General features: G+C 35.3%; 1 protein-coding gene across 9 annotated transcripts in view; it reads right to left on the reverse strand.

Moving 5' to 3' along the window:
- Positions 1 to 18035, reverse strand: part of LOC148655663 (lipoxygenase homology domain-containing protein 1-like) — a 113867-nt gene that overhangs the window by 41398 nt on the left and 54434 nt on the right. For all 9 annotated transcript variants that reach the window (XR_015940774.1, XM_088642432.1, XM_088642433.1 and 6 more), the window contains exons 27-37: positions 16066 to 16220; positions 15461 to 15539; positions 10810 to 10888; positions 10231 to 10286; positions 8814 to 8846; positions 8352 to 8518; positions 4251 to 4470; positions 3611 to 3765; positions 1634 to 1847; positions 822 to 1000; positions 462 to 672 (exon numbers count right to left, since the gene is read on the reverse strand). Coding sequence is in view for 8 of the 9 variants with exons in the window: in XM_088642432.1 (XP_088498558.1) it covers positions 462 to 672; positions 822 to 1000; positions 1634 to 1847; positions 3611 to 3765; positions 4251 to 4470; positions 8352 to 8518; positions 8814 to 8846; positions 10231 to 10286; positions 10810 to 10888; positions 15461 to 15539; positions 16066 to 16220 (1548 nt within the window). In the remaining variant the exon portion in view is untranslated. The remainder of the gene's footprint in view (positions 1 to 461; positions 673 to 821; positions 1001 to 1633; positions 1848 to 3610; positions 3766 to 4250; positions 4471 to 8351; positions 8519 to 8813; positions 8847 to 10230; positions 10287 to 10809; positions 10889 to 15460; positions 15540 to 16065; positions 16221 to 18035) is intronic.

Below are 18035 nucleotides of genomic sequence, written 5' to 3' on the forward strand. Positions count from 1 at the left end.
CAGCTTAGACAGTATTTTCCATGTCTGTCAGTTAATGTGTGACAGATGTAGTGATCCTGAAATCTGAAATAGACAGCCTGTCACAGCAGAACTTAGGGAGCCATTTTCTTTGGTGTGCTGCATCATTTGTAATGCTTGTTCTCAAAGAGATTTCTCTTTCTTTTATACATACAATTGTAAAAAAGGAACAAAGAGAGTAAAAACAGCCTAAGAAACAAAATGACAGCCAATGGCATCGAATAAATGTCATCTGAGGTTCTGAACTGTCAGTTCCAAACAGAAATAAGAATAATACGAAATCCAAACTGCCTTACTGTATATGGATAATTTGTGTTTTGCTTTTGTGCATGTCCAAAGAATCATGTAAGGCTGTAGTCTAAATGTATCAGTTTTAATGGTTAAGAACGAAATTTTCTGCTTACAGCTGGGATTTTATCATCTTAGTCATGCTTATTGCTTACCAGGATCAGGATCCTGATCTGGAAACAGTGCAGGAAGTTCTACATAGTTATGTGTATTTGAAACAAACAGGCAATCGAAGTTCAAATGCATTTCCAGCTTTGATTCAAGATTCTTCATGTCAATTGTTTTAAGCCTCCATGTCTGCTGCACTTGGTCAGGTTTACTGGACACACACACTTTGTAGATCATACCAACTTCTGGAATTTGTTCCTATTTTGACGATAAAAAAAGTTAAATTATAAATGTTATTTACTTTTCTGTGGAGCATTTTTGTTCCATAGCGATATTTTAACTTTCACTGAAGGAAAGTTTAATTGATATTTGCTCTTACAAATATCATAGTGTCTCTGTGTATTAACCTTGATCTGAAGGGTGGGTCCAGTCACATACAGTCTTACTTTTTTGTAGCCTTTATCTCCACAAACAATCAGTGTAAGCCAGATGAAGCCTTCATTATGTTTGATTTCAGAGCCACAGATCTCAAAGGTCCAGGTGCCAGAATGTTCCTGCAGTTTCTGGCTGACCACTGACCTTGCACCTTGAAACAATTAACAATACCAACTTCAGAAGCCATTCTTAGCAAAAGAGCACATAGTTTTATTTAGGAATACTTTTCCATATTGGCGGTTAATTTATGGATTCATTTTTAAATGGCATTTCAATGGAATAATCTGATTAGTTGGTGATCTCTTTAAATACAAATGAAACAATAGTAATTCAAAGTTACTTATTTGGTCTTTCCCCATCTGAGCTCATACATGTAACATTGCATTATTAGAATATAATATAGATCATATATGTATGTACAGTAGGTAACAGAATTTTAAAAAACAAAATCATGACTTTGCCTATATGAAGGCTTTATTCTGTGAGGGACCAAATTCACAGAGAGATACTAAAAACACATTATGATGCCTTCATGCCTGATCTGTCTTGTGCATTGGGGAGACGTGATTTTATGTAAATGCTATCAATGTTGGATCATTGTTTTCCTCTCAAATAGTCTTACACAGGATAGAGAGGTCAAAAGACAAAATATGGTCACTCAAATCACTTATTTTGACCCAGTATATTTTCCATACGTCTGCCACATCTTTGTCATTGCTAACCTTACCATGGAACTCTGAAAAATATCTAAAAAGAACAGTCAGGGACAGAATAAGGGACCAACCAATTGACTTCAGACTGCAAACAGTGCTCTGGTCTCCAATGTGATCATCTAACCATCTGAAGCAGGGGAAAACCCACTCCGTTCTCGACGTTTTAGATTCTTGCACAGTGACCATCTTGGGGTACAGTCCTGCACCATATCCCTCTCCATCATGACCAAGGACAGCCCTTGTCAAGCGCCCCAGAGAGACAGATTCCAGCAAAAAAGCATCCACCTGCCAAAAGTCATTACATTCAGGCCTTATATATGTGGTAACAAATAACTACAAAACATTTTAAATTATATTATTTAATTAATATCATATCACTTTAGAAGCAAAGAAAAATAATTCATCACAAGAGTTAGAATATATTTGATTCCAGATTATATCTACTTCCTACAGGCAGAGAATAAAAAATGCACACACTAATGTAAAGTCACTTAACAGAGAACTGGGCCACCAAGTGTGACCAGAATGGCCTGTACGCACAATGGCATAGAGTGTACCAGTGTCTGGCAATCCTACAGGAGAAATGTGACACCATTCTTCTGCAAGAAAGTCAATCAACTCATGCCTGGTGGAAGGAGGTGGAAAACACTGGTTCAAGGAGCATTTCAGAATATCCTATAATTAGCTTGACTGTGTTCAGATCCCCAGTGACAGTGAAGACAATGACATATGGATGATTTCAGTCTAGTGCTCATTAAACTACTGGATGGCCAATTCAGAAATGCTGCAAATTGAAGATGATCAGTCACTACTAATAAATAGTGACTACCAGGAAATGTACCGTAAAATATTAGTGGTAGTGTACTGTATTAGCTGTAGTGTACTGTGACCACAGAGAGTGACAATATCATATTTCTCAACTACTTGGAAGTCCGTTGCCTGGGCAAATTCTACAAACCCTTTATTGATCCTGACAATATTCACATACTGTGTTACTTGTTGGTTTGGCGACATCATTACCGCAAATTATAATAGGTTAGAAAAAATAGTAAACATAAGCTGCAAAACAACTGGAGCAAATCAGATCATCCTACAGTAAATGTCCACTGCAAAGATATGGATTTTAAAGATAAATAAGAGAGTTGTGGAGTCTGAGGCTCACCCCTACCACAACAAATTTAAACCATTTCTGTCTGCAAAGTAAAGTAACTTAACTCCTGAAACATTTTTGTACTGAATGTCTTGTTGGTGATTTTTGCTTGTTTTTGTTGTGTTGTTGCCTTGGATTCTGCCGTAAAACAAATTTCCCCCACGGGATAATAAAGTGTGAATTTAAAATTGAAAGAAAGTCCACTTTGCATCATGGGACTCACAAATGTGCAGTTCCAGGTGTGACGCGCTTCTTGTGCACAGCAAAGCAACTAAGGTATCCTTGCTCTTTGGAGACTTCAGCAGACCATTTCTGATTAAAATGGCTGCTCATGTCCCAGATGGAAATTTGCAGTCAATTGATCTGCAGTTGTTTCTTTCCTTGCACTTTGCAGTGATGCAGATATCGTGATCTTGGACTCTGCTTTTTCCTATTATTGCCTTTTGCAGATGATGTCTTTCCCTTGGAGATCCAACTTGACACATCACCTCAGACACTGTTACTTGTGAAATATCAAATATCAAGTTGATTTGTCTTGGTCACTGAAGTTCCTGCCAAATGCGCTCTAACAATCACCACTCTTTCAGAGTCACTGAGGTCTCCTCTTGCAGCATAACTATAGGCATCCAGGCTTGTCCAGCATTTTTATGCATGTCTCTAAGCATGCTGGGATGTTATTTTCTTAATTAATGCATGAGCCACTCTTTTGTGGAAGTCCTTTGTTTCAATAAACCCCGGTGTCCCTGATTTTTACAGGTGTTTCAATTTTTGTGTCCACTATCTTTCCATGATAGGAAAGATAATTCCTTTTGAATATGTATCCTTTGGATTCTTAACATCTCTGGTTTCGTAAATTAAAAAGATGATAAAAGATAAAGATTTATTACAATAAATTTACCTTGTTTTGTTGAAATGGTGGTCCTTTGACTAAGGAATGGCGAAGTTTCCTTGCTCCTGAGTCACCTTGCTCTCCATAAAGAGTTAAATAGACATTTGAATATGTTTCAGCTCCCCAGTTGTTCCCCATGTGAACTGATACAACATATTCATTCACTGAAATTAAGCAGAAACAGGAGACTTTAAGGTACCATAATCATTCTGTGGTCTTAAAATCTGCCAAAGTCTTATTCTGATGCTGAAATGCTTTGCAAAGTCAGTTTGCTTTAATATGCTTTCCGTTCACCAAATGCCATGGAAACCAGGATAAGTTCTGGACCATTGTGGCTCAAATAAGGAACTATTTACCTACCTGCACCATGTTCAAACCATCCAATAATCTCATTTCACTGTAAAAAATGCACGTGTTGGCAAGAGAAGTATATAATCAACATATGTCTACAAATAGCGAACTTAAGGCGTTATTTACATATGCATGATATGAATACTAACACTATGCAGTTTTATGCATTAATATTATTTATACAGACACAAATACTGAAGCAAACCTTACAGCTTTGTTACAGTAGTTTTCAATTTAACACTGTTGATACACAGAAAAAGTTAGACATTATTTAATGTGTTCTGTTTGCCTCTCTTACCCCGGAGGGATGGCCGACCTTCTATGACCACAGGGAATTCTTTCACTGGCTCTGTGTGTTCTGAGCTCGGAGAAAGCCAGCAGTTACAGTCAAAGTGCAGCTCTGTTCCTGTGTGCTGCTCTTCTATCTGAATAGACTTTAAATGCCAGTTCTGAAAACCCAGCAGCCCGTCACAGCTGACCCGAATCTTGTACACTTTCCCGACATCTCCAGCATCAACCTGAATTCAGCATCACAAAGCAGATCTTCAACTAAACTGCATAATTCTCAATAAAAGCATTCTGTCTCTGCCATTGGGTTTGAATGCAAATAGATGCCCCATTGTCTCTGTGTAAATAACACCGAATGGGACACAAATATACTTTAGCAGGTTACTAAAGTAAAATGCAGACTCTGAAATATCAAACAATACTACTTGAAAGGTACTGGTCACCAAATTAATAAATTTGTCACATAAGCAAACAACAGGTATATCAAACTTTTTCATACTAATGTAAACAGTGCTTACTTTTACTCCTGTTATAAGTGGTCTAATGTGATTTTAAACTGTTATATTTAACAAATGATTAAACACAGCAGGCTTTAATATACAGTATACTGTACCTTAAACTGTGATCAAGCATATTTTATGGTATAGACTAAACACTTTTGATCTATTGCCGTTATTAATTATTTTTATTATTAGTTTTGCTCTGAAATGCCTGCTATAGTGTATGTGCATGTTTGACATTATTAAAACCAAAAGAAAATGTTTCAATTATGTGATTTAGTTAAACCATAACAAAATATCCAATAATATGAACTATTAGTTCCCAGTAATTAGACAAGGAATTAATGTTCATGGGTAATTACCACAAATCATTTGATTTCCTGAGGATTAAAGGTCTTTATGTCAGTTAAATTAGATTTGTCTCTAAAAGTCACAAACATATAAAAGCAGCATTTTTGGAAAGTAATTTGGTTATTTTAAATAAACAATGCAGTCATCTTTTATCTTACAATATTATTTTAAAAATCTCTTCTAACCCAGGAATGAATCAACATTTTGTAGTTAATGTATGTACTTGTGATTGCTGTAAGTGAATATATTTCCATCTCATAAAACACTTTTCTCAGAAATCATAACAGGGTAAAGGAGAAATATTAATATACATGGGAAACTTTTACTCCACATTTTCTAACTAAAAAATATCCACCTAATTTTCCAAAACTGAAAATATAAGTAGCAAAAAAATCTGTTTACCATATTTATGATGCTCCTTTATAGATCTGCACATAGAAACTTTAATAATTATTTTAGAAAACAGAAGGCAATTTTTAATCAGGATCAAACACCTTTTAGAATCCCTTTGTTGAAATTATGTCTATTTATTGGCTTTTACAATGAAGTGTCACTCGTCCTTTGAAAATTCAATAACTTTGCATAGATACTGAATATTTACTATTCATATTTACACTATCCACTGTCCCTGGCATTATGCTAGCACAATTGCATTGCTAGAGGTAAGGACAGCAGGTTTTTAAAATGTTGTTTCCAAAGCAATTTTGTCTTTGCTCTAAAATTAATCCAAACAGGATCTGAACAATGGCTCCTCAGCATGAGCAAGAAAGTCAGTACTGTTGCCAAGCGTTTATCATCTGTAAAGACTTTAGAAAAGCCAATAGATGTGTTGCATTGTCTTGCAAGAAGTCCATCATATGCTTCAGTTGGGAGATTAATAGATTAATGTACAATTGTGAAAAAAGCATAATTTAGGACTAGTGTTATCCCATCCATCCATTTTCTAACCGCTTCATCCAATTCAGGGTCAAGGGGGAGCCAGATCTTGACCCTGCAAGCTGTGGGCACAAGGCACAAGGCAGGATACACCCTGGATGGGACGCCAGTCCATCACACAGACACAGACACACACACAGCAGGGCCAATTTTCTCAGAGATCAATTGACATACTAGTATGTCTTCGTATTGTGGGAGGAAACCAGAGCACCTGGAAGAAACCCACACAAACGCGGGGAGAACATGCTATACAAACTCCACATAGATAGCTCTCTAGGTCAAAAACTGAACTCAGGGCCCAGCACTGCGAGGCAGCAATGCTAACCACTGTGACAGCATACCACCTTCTAAAATCCCATTTCAATTTGACTAATTTAAAGGTAATTTATCACAATTAATATTAATATTATTAATGTAATATGAATGTTAAATACTATTATAATTGTAAGTGTTACTAATTATAATTAATTTATTAATGGAAAATTACTGTGTATGTATTTAAGAAAAAGTGGGGACTATTTTTACATTTATAAGTCTCATGCTGGCCATGTGAACCAACTCCTATTTTCCAGTATACTTAAGTATTCATTACATGTGGTTTCCTCAATCACAGGACAATTCCAGGAACAAAACTCCCTTGTAAAGCAGGAGAACGGTGTAGAAAAGGTGTTGAGTAGTGGCAAGAACATGAGAAAGCCACATAAGATTCAGCATTTTCTGCTCAGACACCCAGACAGTTAAAATTGAACTCTTTCCTCAAAAGACTGGTCAATACACATAATGTCTCATGTTGCTAGTTGCTCTTCTTTGCTAAGAGTAAACAATACACAAATAGAAGGTGAGAAGGCGATTTTGGAAAAAGTCAGGGTTCATCTAATCACCTGCATGTGTCAGTTTCACCCATTGTGTCAAGAAAAGCGGATCAGGAAAGCTACATAAGGGCATTGTACTGACTTTACTGGACATTTCCTCATTTTCTTTAGTTTGTCAGCTCTTAAAACATTTAGTAAGATGTCTTCTTTAACATAACAAACGAAGGAGGGGAGCTGGACTAAAACATCATGTAATTTTAATGGGTAGAATGTGTAAGTTCTTTAAATTATATTATACACTACACTACTACATATCTGTGAATATTTCCTAGTTTACATTTTAATATTGTAGCTTTTGTGGCATAACATTCAATGGCTATACATGTGCACAATGAGACACTATTCTAATTTGAACTTTTGGTATTTAAAGTGCATTGCCGAATGGCCTGTGACATTATTAAAATTCCTGAAAGACAGTCAAATGATTTAAACTAAAAACCTGTTTTCTTGAAGTGTAATCAATTCAATATTTGACAATGCTTCATGAAACAATGAGGAGCCTGACAGACAGTGGATTCAGTGAAATAGTGCCGAGATTCCCTTTAGTCCTTGAAAAAAAAATGGAAACATCTGTCAGCTCATCATTTACCGCAGGAGCACCAACTGTTGTAGTCAGTCCATTTTGTGGGAGTTTTGTAACATTCAAAAAGCAAAAGACTTTGTCTGACTGCTTCAGATTTCAACATTCTGCTTGTTCCTTATTTAGATGTTCTTGTTTTATGTCTGTTTTTACTTTTACCATGTGTTCCAATGAGCTGTTATAGTCAGTAAATGTGTATTTTTACATTTTCACCCAGGTTGTGACCTCAGTTTTCACTACTAATGATTTGCAATTGTGCTTTAACACAATTAATATATAGACAACTTAAGTACTTTCTTGGCTAAATTTATATCCTAAAAAGATCATATGCTGTCAGAGGTCGATTTATACATATATGCATGAACACGAACAATTGTTTTTAGGGAACACGAATATGCATAATACAAACGTCTTTTGAACTTGGACCAGGTATCATTTACAATGACTATGAAGCAATTTTCATCATTAAATTATTTTCAGAATGAAAGTATTGATTTCAAAAACAACAATTTCAAAATGACAAGTAGAATTGTAATGTAAATGTGATATGATGTCAGAGATACACTGCGGATATCCACACAGAAACAAAACTTAAATAAGCACTGAACTACATCTGAATCAGTTGCATTGAACATCTAAGACATTTCAAATGAAGCAGGAATGCAAAGAATTGTTCAAATTCACGAAACAGCGTAGCCATAACAGCATTGAATGTTTTTCTCCCTGAATTTTCCAGACTTCAAATGTTCTTCAATTTCTTCAAGCTACATTTTACATTTACTTATCAGGCTTGAACTTACTCTAGCTTGTTCAGCTGTAGGCTACGCAGGTGGTTTTAGAAAAGCACTTACATTTCTTTTGCAGAATCTTACCAAAAACTCATCTCTTGCTCCAGGAAGAAAACATACAGTTCCAGGGTTGTTTGGGAGAAGAACAATGTCATCACTTTTGCCCTCTGAACCATAGATTACAATTGAAACTTTCATCTCTTTAGGCACTGGAGAATCGTCAGAGGTTTTCACAAAGACTTTCCACACTCCTTTAACAACAACAACAACCATTATCATCTAGATTTTAATAAAAAATAATAGACACTAATAATAATAATAATAATAATAATCTGAGAAATGTGAAATGAAGAGGAAGATTGATTTATTTTAGGAAGACAATCCGATTCTATTCTTATATCTTTCTCATACGGTGCTTTGTTTAAAACTGTGACTGTTTTTTACAGCTACTCGAGAACAAAAAAAATTGGCAAGCAAAAAAGCAAATGAACTACAGGTATATATTGTATGTTCAAAACGTAATACTGAACAATAATATCTACTTACCTTTCTGCGATTCTTTCTTGATTTCCTCATATCCTAAGAGATAATAAGTAACAACATGTTTTATTGTTAATGTATTCAATTTCAAATACAGCTAAAACCACCATCCAAGATCAAATACATCTGAAAAATTAAAAAGCTTTAAAATAATTGTTTCTGACGGTGACAAAAAATGAAGTATGACATATAAGAAGACATTAATTATCATTATTATTGGAGGTGGTGGTGATAAGAAGAAAGGGTACAAATGAAGAAAGGCCATTCAATCCATCAACAGCATTGGTTTGCAAATATCTGACACAAGGATCTTGTTCAGCACCTTTTTGAAATAAGCCAATGTAGTGGCTTCAACAACATGGCTGGTTAGCTGGTTCCACTGGTTCCAAAGTGCCTCCTGTTTTTCAGTTTTAAATGCATTTACATGTAAATTCTTTCATGACTTCTGGCTTATTTTGTATTACTGTATTAAAAAGCAGAACGTCTATTTATTCTATTGTTTACCCATGAAATACACATGGATTGTGTGACAGAGGTGTTATCAGTATACCCTGTATGCAAGAATATGACTATTTTGTAGCGTGAATAATGTCACCCCTGCACTATATCATGAAGAGAGGGCTATTTCTCCCATGGTGCCATACAACTTAAAAGGAATAGGAATACGTCGGCTAGTTTGTCAGAGAAAAACTGGAAGCGACCTTAACTAGTCAACTCCAGTGGGATGTAGATATCTGTCTGTTATCAGATTTTGTTTAAGTGATTCTTGTTTTGTGTTTGGAAGAAAAAGACAGGAACAAAATATCATAAATACAAGTATCATCCTTTTTCTTTGCCCTTATTGATAAAGAACCTAGTCAAAACTATACAGTAGAACTGGATACTACCGCTGCTTGGAAACAAAGAAATACCATGCTAGTACCTCTGATTTAACACACTTTAGACTGAAGAGTGCCTATAAATCTTTGCTCTTGCCAGTGCTACTTTGACTATGGTCTGTGATGTACCTTTTACCTTACCTGTGTCCCAGACCTGTAAGGACTGCCCTTTTCTTTTGTGTCTTGTGTGTGGTATCCCTTGTGTGTGAGTTAGGGATGTGAGAGTGCAAGAGAACAGTTTTGTTTCTCAGCTGTGTCAGTCATGGGGCTAGGAAGCTAAAATCTTTGAACAAGCTTGTCATGATAAAGTACACTTCATTCTATCCCCGAGTGCTTTATCGCTTGACCACCTGCAGACACTTACTACATAATTGCCACAATATTTTAAAGATACTATACCATAAATCTTTTAAAGTATGAAACTTAAATTCTATTTGTTCAGTTGATCCAATATTAGGAAGTTATTTAGAGCTTTATTTGGAGAGAAAACAAATGTGCCATGCAGCCCTGCAGAAAATAAAAATACACCGTATTTCTCAGCTTGCCTTCAACAAAGAGCTCCCTTTCAGTCTTCCCATCATCCTGGTACACATCCAGCCAACTGAAATGTAAACCATGAGAACATCTTAAACAGTTTTAAACATTGGGAAGGAGTTTAGAAATCCCTTAGATTTTCAGCTTTTATAAAAGACGTTTCTGTTACTGTCATCAATAATTTTGTTATAAAATTTCGATACTGCAGATATAAAAGTCTCAACATCACAGTGTGTTTTACAAAACAAAATCCACACACAGCTATAAAAGATCAAGCTTGCCTTTTACCTCAGATGCAAATAAAGGAAATAGAGAAACAGGCAGTAATTGAGTTAATGTATTCTTCACTATTCATAGAATGTAATTAGTAATCATAGTCAGCATCGGGCTCCTGACATACAGATGGACAAAAAGAAAAATATTGACATGAATCAATGAACCAATCCATATATAAAGCAATTTTTAAACAATTTACATATAAAAAATGGTTGTGCTCCTGTGCTCCTGAAGTCAATGTATTTACATCTTTCTGTATGCAAAATATAGACAGAAAAGACTGTTTCTGTTGAGAGCCCAGTGCTAAAGAATACCTGTTGCAAAGAAATACACTTTCGTGCTTGTCCTCTTCTTCAGCTTTGATGATTACTTTTTCTAAAAACCATCCATCTCCTTAGAAGAAAACATAAAAAATGATGCTTTAGGATTTTCTGGTAGGCAAAAGTACTAATTGCAATGTATTCTGTTTTCAACTAATGTCAGTGTTCAATGATTTTCTATAGTTTTGCACTTTCATTTGGAACATAAATTACTGTTGGAAAACTGATACATTCAATAAATCAAACATCTCATTCGTGCATCTCAGTGGATTTACCATTTAAGCACCTAAACAGTTTGCAAATTGTCTTGCAATGTTGATGTTTTAAATTTTAGAGTATTTATAAAAACATTGAAAAATGTGTTATGAAATTGTATTTTTCATAGCATTATCATGCACAAGATATATAATGTATTAACTGTATCATTTATCTTCTGAGACCATTTTATTCTACTGATTGTTTGAAACGTGCAGAATCTCAAATTGTATTAAAAATATTCCTCTGTAAAAAAAAAATCCTTCCACTAACATTTGGATGTGATTCAGAAAACAATGCTGTAATTACATACATTTTTATAAAAGAGTACTTTAAATTGTAGTGCTGTAGGCTCGTAGGTGTCTCTCCTGATTGAAGAGTTTTTCTTTCCTTATGTTAGAAGTGTGACTTGAAAACAAACAGACCCTGCTGTAGCAGGTGTGCTTATAAAGTCACATCAGGCTTAGAGATGGAAACCTGTGTCTTGTCAATTGTAGTTAAGGAAACAAAATATCTTATTCACATTTACTTCTGCAACCTTTTCTTTTTTTGGTTAAAGACAGTGGTAATGTTTGTGGACTGGGAAATTACTAATGTAGTCTCCATCCACAAACATGGTCTCAAGACAGATCTAAGTATAGACATTTACATGTTTCATGTAAATTTATGGAAACAACAATCAGAAATTAGAACCTAGAGTAACACATATTTGTCAGTAGCATTGTAGGGGATAGTCAGCACAGATTTTGAAAAGGTACAGTAGGTCATTTTACACACTTCTGAAATTTCTTCATAAAAGATTGATTCTCAGATTAAAGATGGTAGTTATTTTGGGAAATGTATGTTTGGACTGAATAATGGTTAATGGGAAACAGTCCAGAAAAGGATCAAATAGAGCGAATACTAAAGTTGGGGGTGCTATCATTAGAGGAGTGCCACAAGGATCTGTACTAGGACCACTACTTTTCCTAACATACAGTATATCAATGATAAAAATTCTGGTATGTTTGGTAAGCTTGCCAGGTGAAACAAATGATGCCAAAACAGGAGGAGTGACAAACTCCAGGGTGTAGGCAGTAAAAACAAATTCTAAATACAAAACGGGAAATGCGGAGACTACTTATGGAAAAAGAAAAAAGATGTTTCTGATCACACATCATATACATATTCTATACAATATGGGTAAGCAATAAAAAGCAACCAACATATTACTGGACAGATAGTTAAAATCACACAATTTGTATCAAGGGAAGTTAGGTTAAAAATGCTCAATGTACATGTAATACCTCATTTAAAATAATTTGTACCGTTTTGCTCACCATGTTATAAAAAGATACTGCTGCTCAGGGATCAGCCCATAAAGGAGCAATGAGACATTTCAGGGTTTAAAGGAATGTCCTACACTGATAAGCTAAAGGCACAGAATCTTTATATATTCCTGGACAGAGACATGTTTCTTGAACACACTTGTAAGCATTTTCAAGGAATACAATGGCTGTGAGTCCTTGGAGTTGAGGATGAAATGAGATACGCGTCAGACCATTGGGAGTTCAGCTGTTGAATACAGAGCTTTTTACAGATTCTGAAGTATTCTAAAAATCCTGCTACAGTTCTACTAGTGTTCAGACATGCATTCATGGAATTCTCATTGCATTACTTTCTGTTACATTCGAATAGCTTACAGCTGTTTTGAGTTGTATTCTCACTCAGTTCAATAAATAAATACACTTCTCATCCGATTCTGTGCGGTTCATGTCAAGAAACACAGCTCGGTAACACTGCACAGCAAGAATGACAGGTTCAATTTTATGCTCGACTTGAAAGCAGTGACAAGCTGCATGGCCGGAACACACAAGTTATATGGAGAAAGAGACCATTTATTTATTCATGTGTGCTTATATCAGCAAAAGTGAGTTTACTTTAACAAAGAGGCCCCCAGACCTACTCCTGGAGGGCTGGTTCGTCAGCATGTTTTATAGATTTATTTAAAACTCCATCACCTGAATAGCTGGAAGAAGCTGCTAAACTTATCCAAGGAACTCAAAAATGAACCGATTCAGGTTAAGAGCTGGAGTGAAAACCTGTGGATACACCAGCCCTTCAAGACCAGGATTGAGAGATGCTGAATGAATGTATCAAAATCAAACTGATTTCTTTTTAATAATAAAAGCAATTATTATAATCTCAATCAGGCAATTTATTGAAAAGGCTAAATGCACGGTTCTTAAAGCTATGTTTAAGGCATTCTTAATAAATTCCACTCATTGTAAATAGTACAGCTGTATCAATTTTCTATCTTACAACATCATCCAAATGAGATCTCATTTAGTCTATCCTGTTTGTTTGTTTTCCAGTTGCCAAGAATTCCATTCCATCAAACCATATTTTAAAGGGGAATTGTCATCCCAGTTTCTCAATCCGGTTACTAAATATCTGTAATAAAATAAATTCATTGGCGGTATAGAAAACTTTTACAAATGTAGTAACCCTTGTTCTTGCCAAGGGCGAGAGCAAGAGTTCACACAAATTATGACATGATGCAGCCCTTCCTGTTCGCTAGTCACTGTGAAGACTACTGTAGTGCAAAGTTCAAGTGAATAAGTACAGGGTGTGCAATAGATATCTCACCACAGAAACATTCCAACATGACGCGCATGCAGAAATAACAGATAAGTTCCAATTATCGTCAAAACCATCTTGAAGTCGAGATCAATATTTCCATTGGGTTAAAAGAGATGAATTCACAAGCCTGCATGTTTACAATCTAATAGGGAAGGCTTCACATAACAGGAAATGTTTTTGCCTCAATCTGAATCGCAGAATATGGTGCTGCATGTAGCTGGACATTTTGTTTATTTTGTGATGTAAATGGGAGGTGTTACAAGTTAATGTATTTGTGCATTTTGCTTTTACTGCGGTTTGAAATGCACTCATCAATGCTGATTCTTTATAATCCTGAATAGAAAAACAGTATTGCAGTTTCCCTTTAAGGAGATACAACCATCACATGAACTTACAACAGTGCCCTCCAGAATTATTGGCACCCTTGGTAAAGATAAGCAAAAAAGGCTATGAAAAGATTTATTTGTTGGTTATCAGCTTGATCTTACACTGAAAATATGAAAAAAGAAAAAAAATCCTTATAAAAAATAAACACATTTGTCAAAAACAAGGATTTTGTTTTCTTTGAATAATTTTACCTCACTGAAAGGTTAGATTTCTCTCATAGTTTCAGTGTAATATCAAGCTGATAAACAACAAAGACATTTTTTTCCACAGTCTTTTTGGCTCATTTTTACCAAGGGTGCCAATATTTCTGGAGGGCATTGTATATAGAGGTGTTTCTTTTATTGCTCTGAATGTTCCTTGATATAAATTCCAAAGGAGTTTTCCCAAATTATTGTATTGTGGCAGCAGCATTATCACCTTCTATATGAACCTTGTCAGTTATCAGAAGTGGGGCATGGACGGACTATGTTATTACCAAGATGAGAGACTCTAAGGAAAGTCATGTTGCAATTATTATTAAGTGGTAATGGTGGGTGTGTATGTGGTACTTTTCCCTCTCGACTGGTACCGGAAGCTCCAGTCCAGTGCCTCAGTATGGGACAGGGCACACAGCACTGAAGGGGGCCATCCTTCGAGTGAGATAATAAAGTGAGTTCTTGACTTCTTGGCCATTAAAGATCTCATGGAACAGGGGCAGTTTTGCAGTTTTGCAAGTTCCTGAACTTCATGGTGGATTCTTTTTTATAGTTAAACCTGATTTAGGATTATGTGGAATGCGTTACATACTGTAAATGCATTATTATTAATGCTACTGATCCTGAAGATGTTGATTTATTTAGTTCTTCAGAATTTTCAATACCTGAATCAAATGTACACAATCTCAGCTGTTCAAGATTAACCTTGCCATCATTTAAGATAATGAAAATACGTTTCCTGACACCAGGGATTATTATGCGGTAGAGAAGTAATAAAAGGCAAATCAAACACAAAGTTCAAAGAGAAATCCATGACATTCGTACCACATACCATGATGTGCTGGTATACTTACAGACTAACGGGAAAAAATGTCACATTCACACAGAAAATTGAATTAGTTATAACAAACATGAACAGCATTGGTCCAAAGTATAATCATATTGATAATCTCACATTCTTTTGTGTTATGGCTCAATTTCCTTACAACTAATAGTGATATAACCAAAACAATTTACTAATCACTAAAATGATATATAAAACTAGTAGCACAAGCTCAAAGCTGTGTCTTGGAGATAGCCATGCTTATACAAAAGCTTATGTCAGAAGATATTATACAAGAAAAGCTTTTAATGGAACAGCTTAATTAACTCAATAAGTATACTGGAATATTAATTAAGAATATTACCTGGACCTGTGCCATTGTGCCCTATCACAACCTTTCTCAGCTTCTCCAGTGAAACAGCTTCAATGTTGAAAATGTCAACCTTATCAGAAGACAGGACAAACACACACCCGCATGACAATATTCCTTCCAATAAAAGGCTTTATAAATGCTAAAGTAATTAGCTTGCTCTGTCAGTCCCACACGTAAAGCTGTATTGAACAATTTAAATATAAATGTATATTAATGAAAGTAGCAGATAAATATATAACAGTAACAAATAAAATGCAGCATTATTTTTTATACTGAACAGTTTTACATCTAAATTTAGTCAAGATGTTTGCTCATAAAATTAATTTGAGTTATACAGTATGAGTTATAGTAATAAGTGTGAAAAACAAAATATAGCACATTGTATGAGTGGTCCCAAAAAATGTGCTTTGAAATTCTTTACTGCATAGACAAAAAATAATACAAGAATATGTTAAGTGAGAAAACTGTATCATAGCAACAACAGTAAAAAACGTAGCTCTGAACCATTCGTGAAACAAATTAAAAAGAAGAACATTCAGAACTTGTGATTAATCAGAGTTTTGTCTTGGCATAGGAGTATTCGGACTGTGCCTTACTTGACCTTGTTGAAATTTCAGTTTATGATTCAGTGATTGATGGAGTTTTCTTTTTCCAGTGTCGCCTCTGGTCCCGAAGATGTTAATATACACAGAAGCATCCGTCTCAGCTCCAGGCTTGGACCCAGTATGAACCTGAACCTGATAGACAACCACTGCAGACCACAGAATATGATACTTACTCACAGACATTGTAGTCTACCAACCACATTTTCACTAACTTACAGTATGCTCATTTCAGCAAAATAAAAATTGTCGAGTCACCATTAAATAGACATCTAGGCAAAAAAGATTTTTTAAAATTCTACCCAGCGATAAAAAATACTGGTTTTCGTAGCTTATGGGAACACATATGTTTCATATGCAAGATATGTGTCCACTGTTCTTATATTAAATATGTTTAAAATGGCTTTTTCCCCCCATACAATCTAGAATTTGAGCATAATACTTTATGCCATATTCCTATAACACTGTTTGCCTCTGACTGGAATACATAAAGAGCAAACAAATTCATGTTATTTTCTTTTACAATTACTGCAGAAAGTTTAATTGATGCCAGGTGCTTCCACTAAGGAGATAATGGTTTGGTGTAAAACTTTTTTCTGTGCTGCAGGTTACCAAGAGGGCTATTAAACTGATTGACCATAAACACATAAAATGAAGCATCAGATGCCTAATAATATATTATATTGTCATGTTATTTAAATCATGGCTTTCTTCATCGTAAAAGTTTATAGACCAAGGCCCTCCCTAAGCTCCAAGCCGTGAGTATCAACAAGGCTCCTGCGTGAAATAAAATAACAATTATTGACTTTCCCATCATTTTAGGCTTTTACCATTATGGAAAATAATGGTTTTGATTCCAGAGCTAAGGTAAATAAATCTATTTTTTAAATTGTTCAGGAAAGTTTTGAGTATCTCTTTTAAGATAATGTCAGCCTATTAGGCACTTAAAAATACTCAGGAAGGAGGACAAATATAAGTCAACAGGAAATTTAGTATAACAGGTACAGTAGGTTGTGACAGCAAACAAATCTCTACAAGAAAATGTTATACTGATGAATTCTGATTGTCCTTTTTCTAAGCCGACTGGCATTCCTATAACCATCATAAACATCTCTTTGATGTGTCATAAATATGGCAATGCATTTAAACACACACATGCTGCATTTAGAAATGTAGTAAATAAAGTCATGTCTGCTTGTGTAGTAAAAGAACATTACATTAGTACATTATAAAACAACCTTAGTAATTCTTACTAAGAACTGTGACTTTTATTAAAGATTAGGCCGCGTCCCAATATGCACACTTGCGGTCTTATGCCCTTCACGTCACATTGCAAGGGCCTAGGCGGTCCCATTTCTAAATTTGTTTCACAAGCGTGCCCTTTACGCGCCCGCCTCTGAAGTCCACATCAGAGGGGACTTCGCTAAAGGAAATCGCCCCCCCCCCCCCCGGTTCCTTGCGGAATGGCGACGATTCACTTTCTAACCCCTCAAAGTGGAGAGAAGTTGTCATGGAGAAAAAAAAATATTCACCTGTTAGTAAAATTTAACTTTTGTTTTTTAGTTTTAAAACTCATATTTTATGCAAGACCAACATTTTATTAGTTGGCTTTAGATTCTAGGTACGAAGTCATAACTTTTTCGTCTGATGAATATTCGTTTTCTTACCCTGTATTTTGTACACGGAAATACAAAAGTATTTAATAGTATAAAGCTTTGAGATATTGCCAAGTTTATCCGATTTAGTTTAGTTTTACCACTTTGAGTCAGTCCTGTTAAGCGAGAATGAGCCTGTTATGTTCCTCTTACCGTCATTTTTGTACCGGGACAGATGAGATAAATTGTATTTAAAAGTACAAATCTTTGACTAAATCAGAGAGCAGTACTGTAAAGTTTTCCATAGTTTACTGCGCCCGTTTTGAGTTGAGCCTGCTCAACAAGATATGTGACTACTTTTGAGCAGGG

The sequence above is a fragment of the Lepisosteus platostomus genome, chromosome 8 (genome assembly GCF_059453375.1).
Source record: "Lepisosteus platostomus isolate fLepPlt1 chromosome 8, fLepPlt1.hap1, whole genome shotgun sequence".
NCBI lineage: Eukaryota > Metazoa > Chordata > Actinopteri > Semionotiformes > Lepisosteidae > Lepisosteus > Lepisosteus platostomus.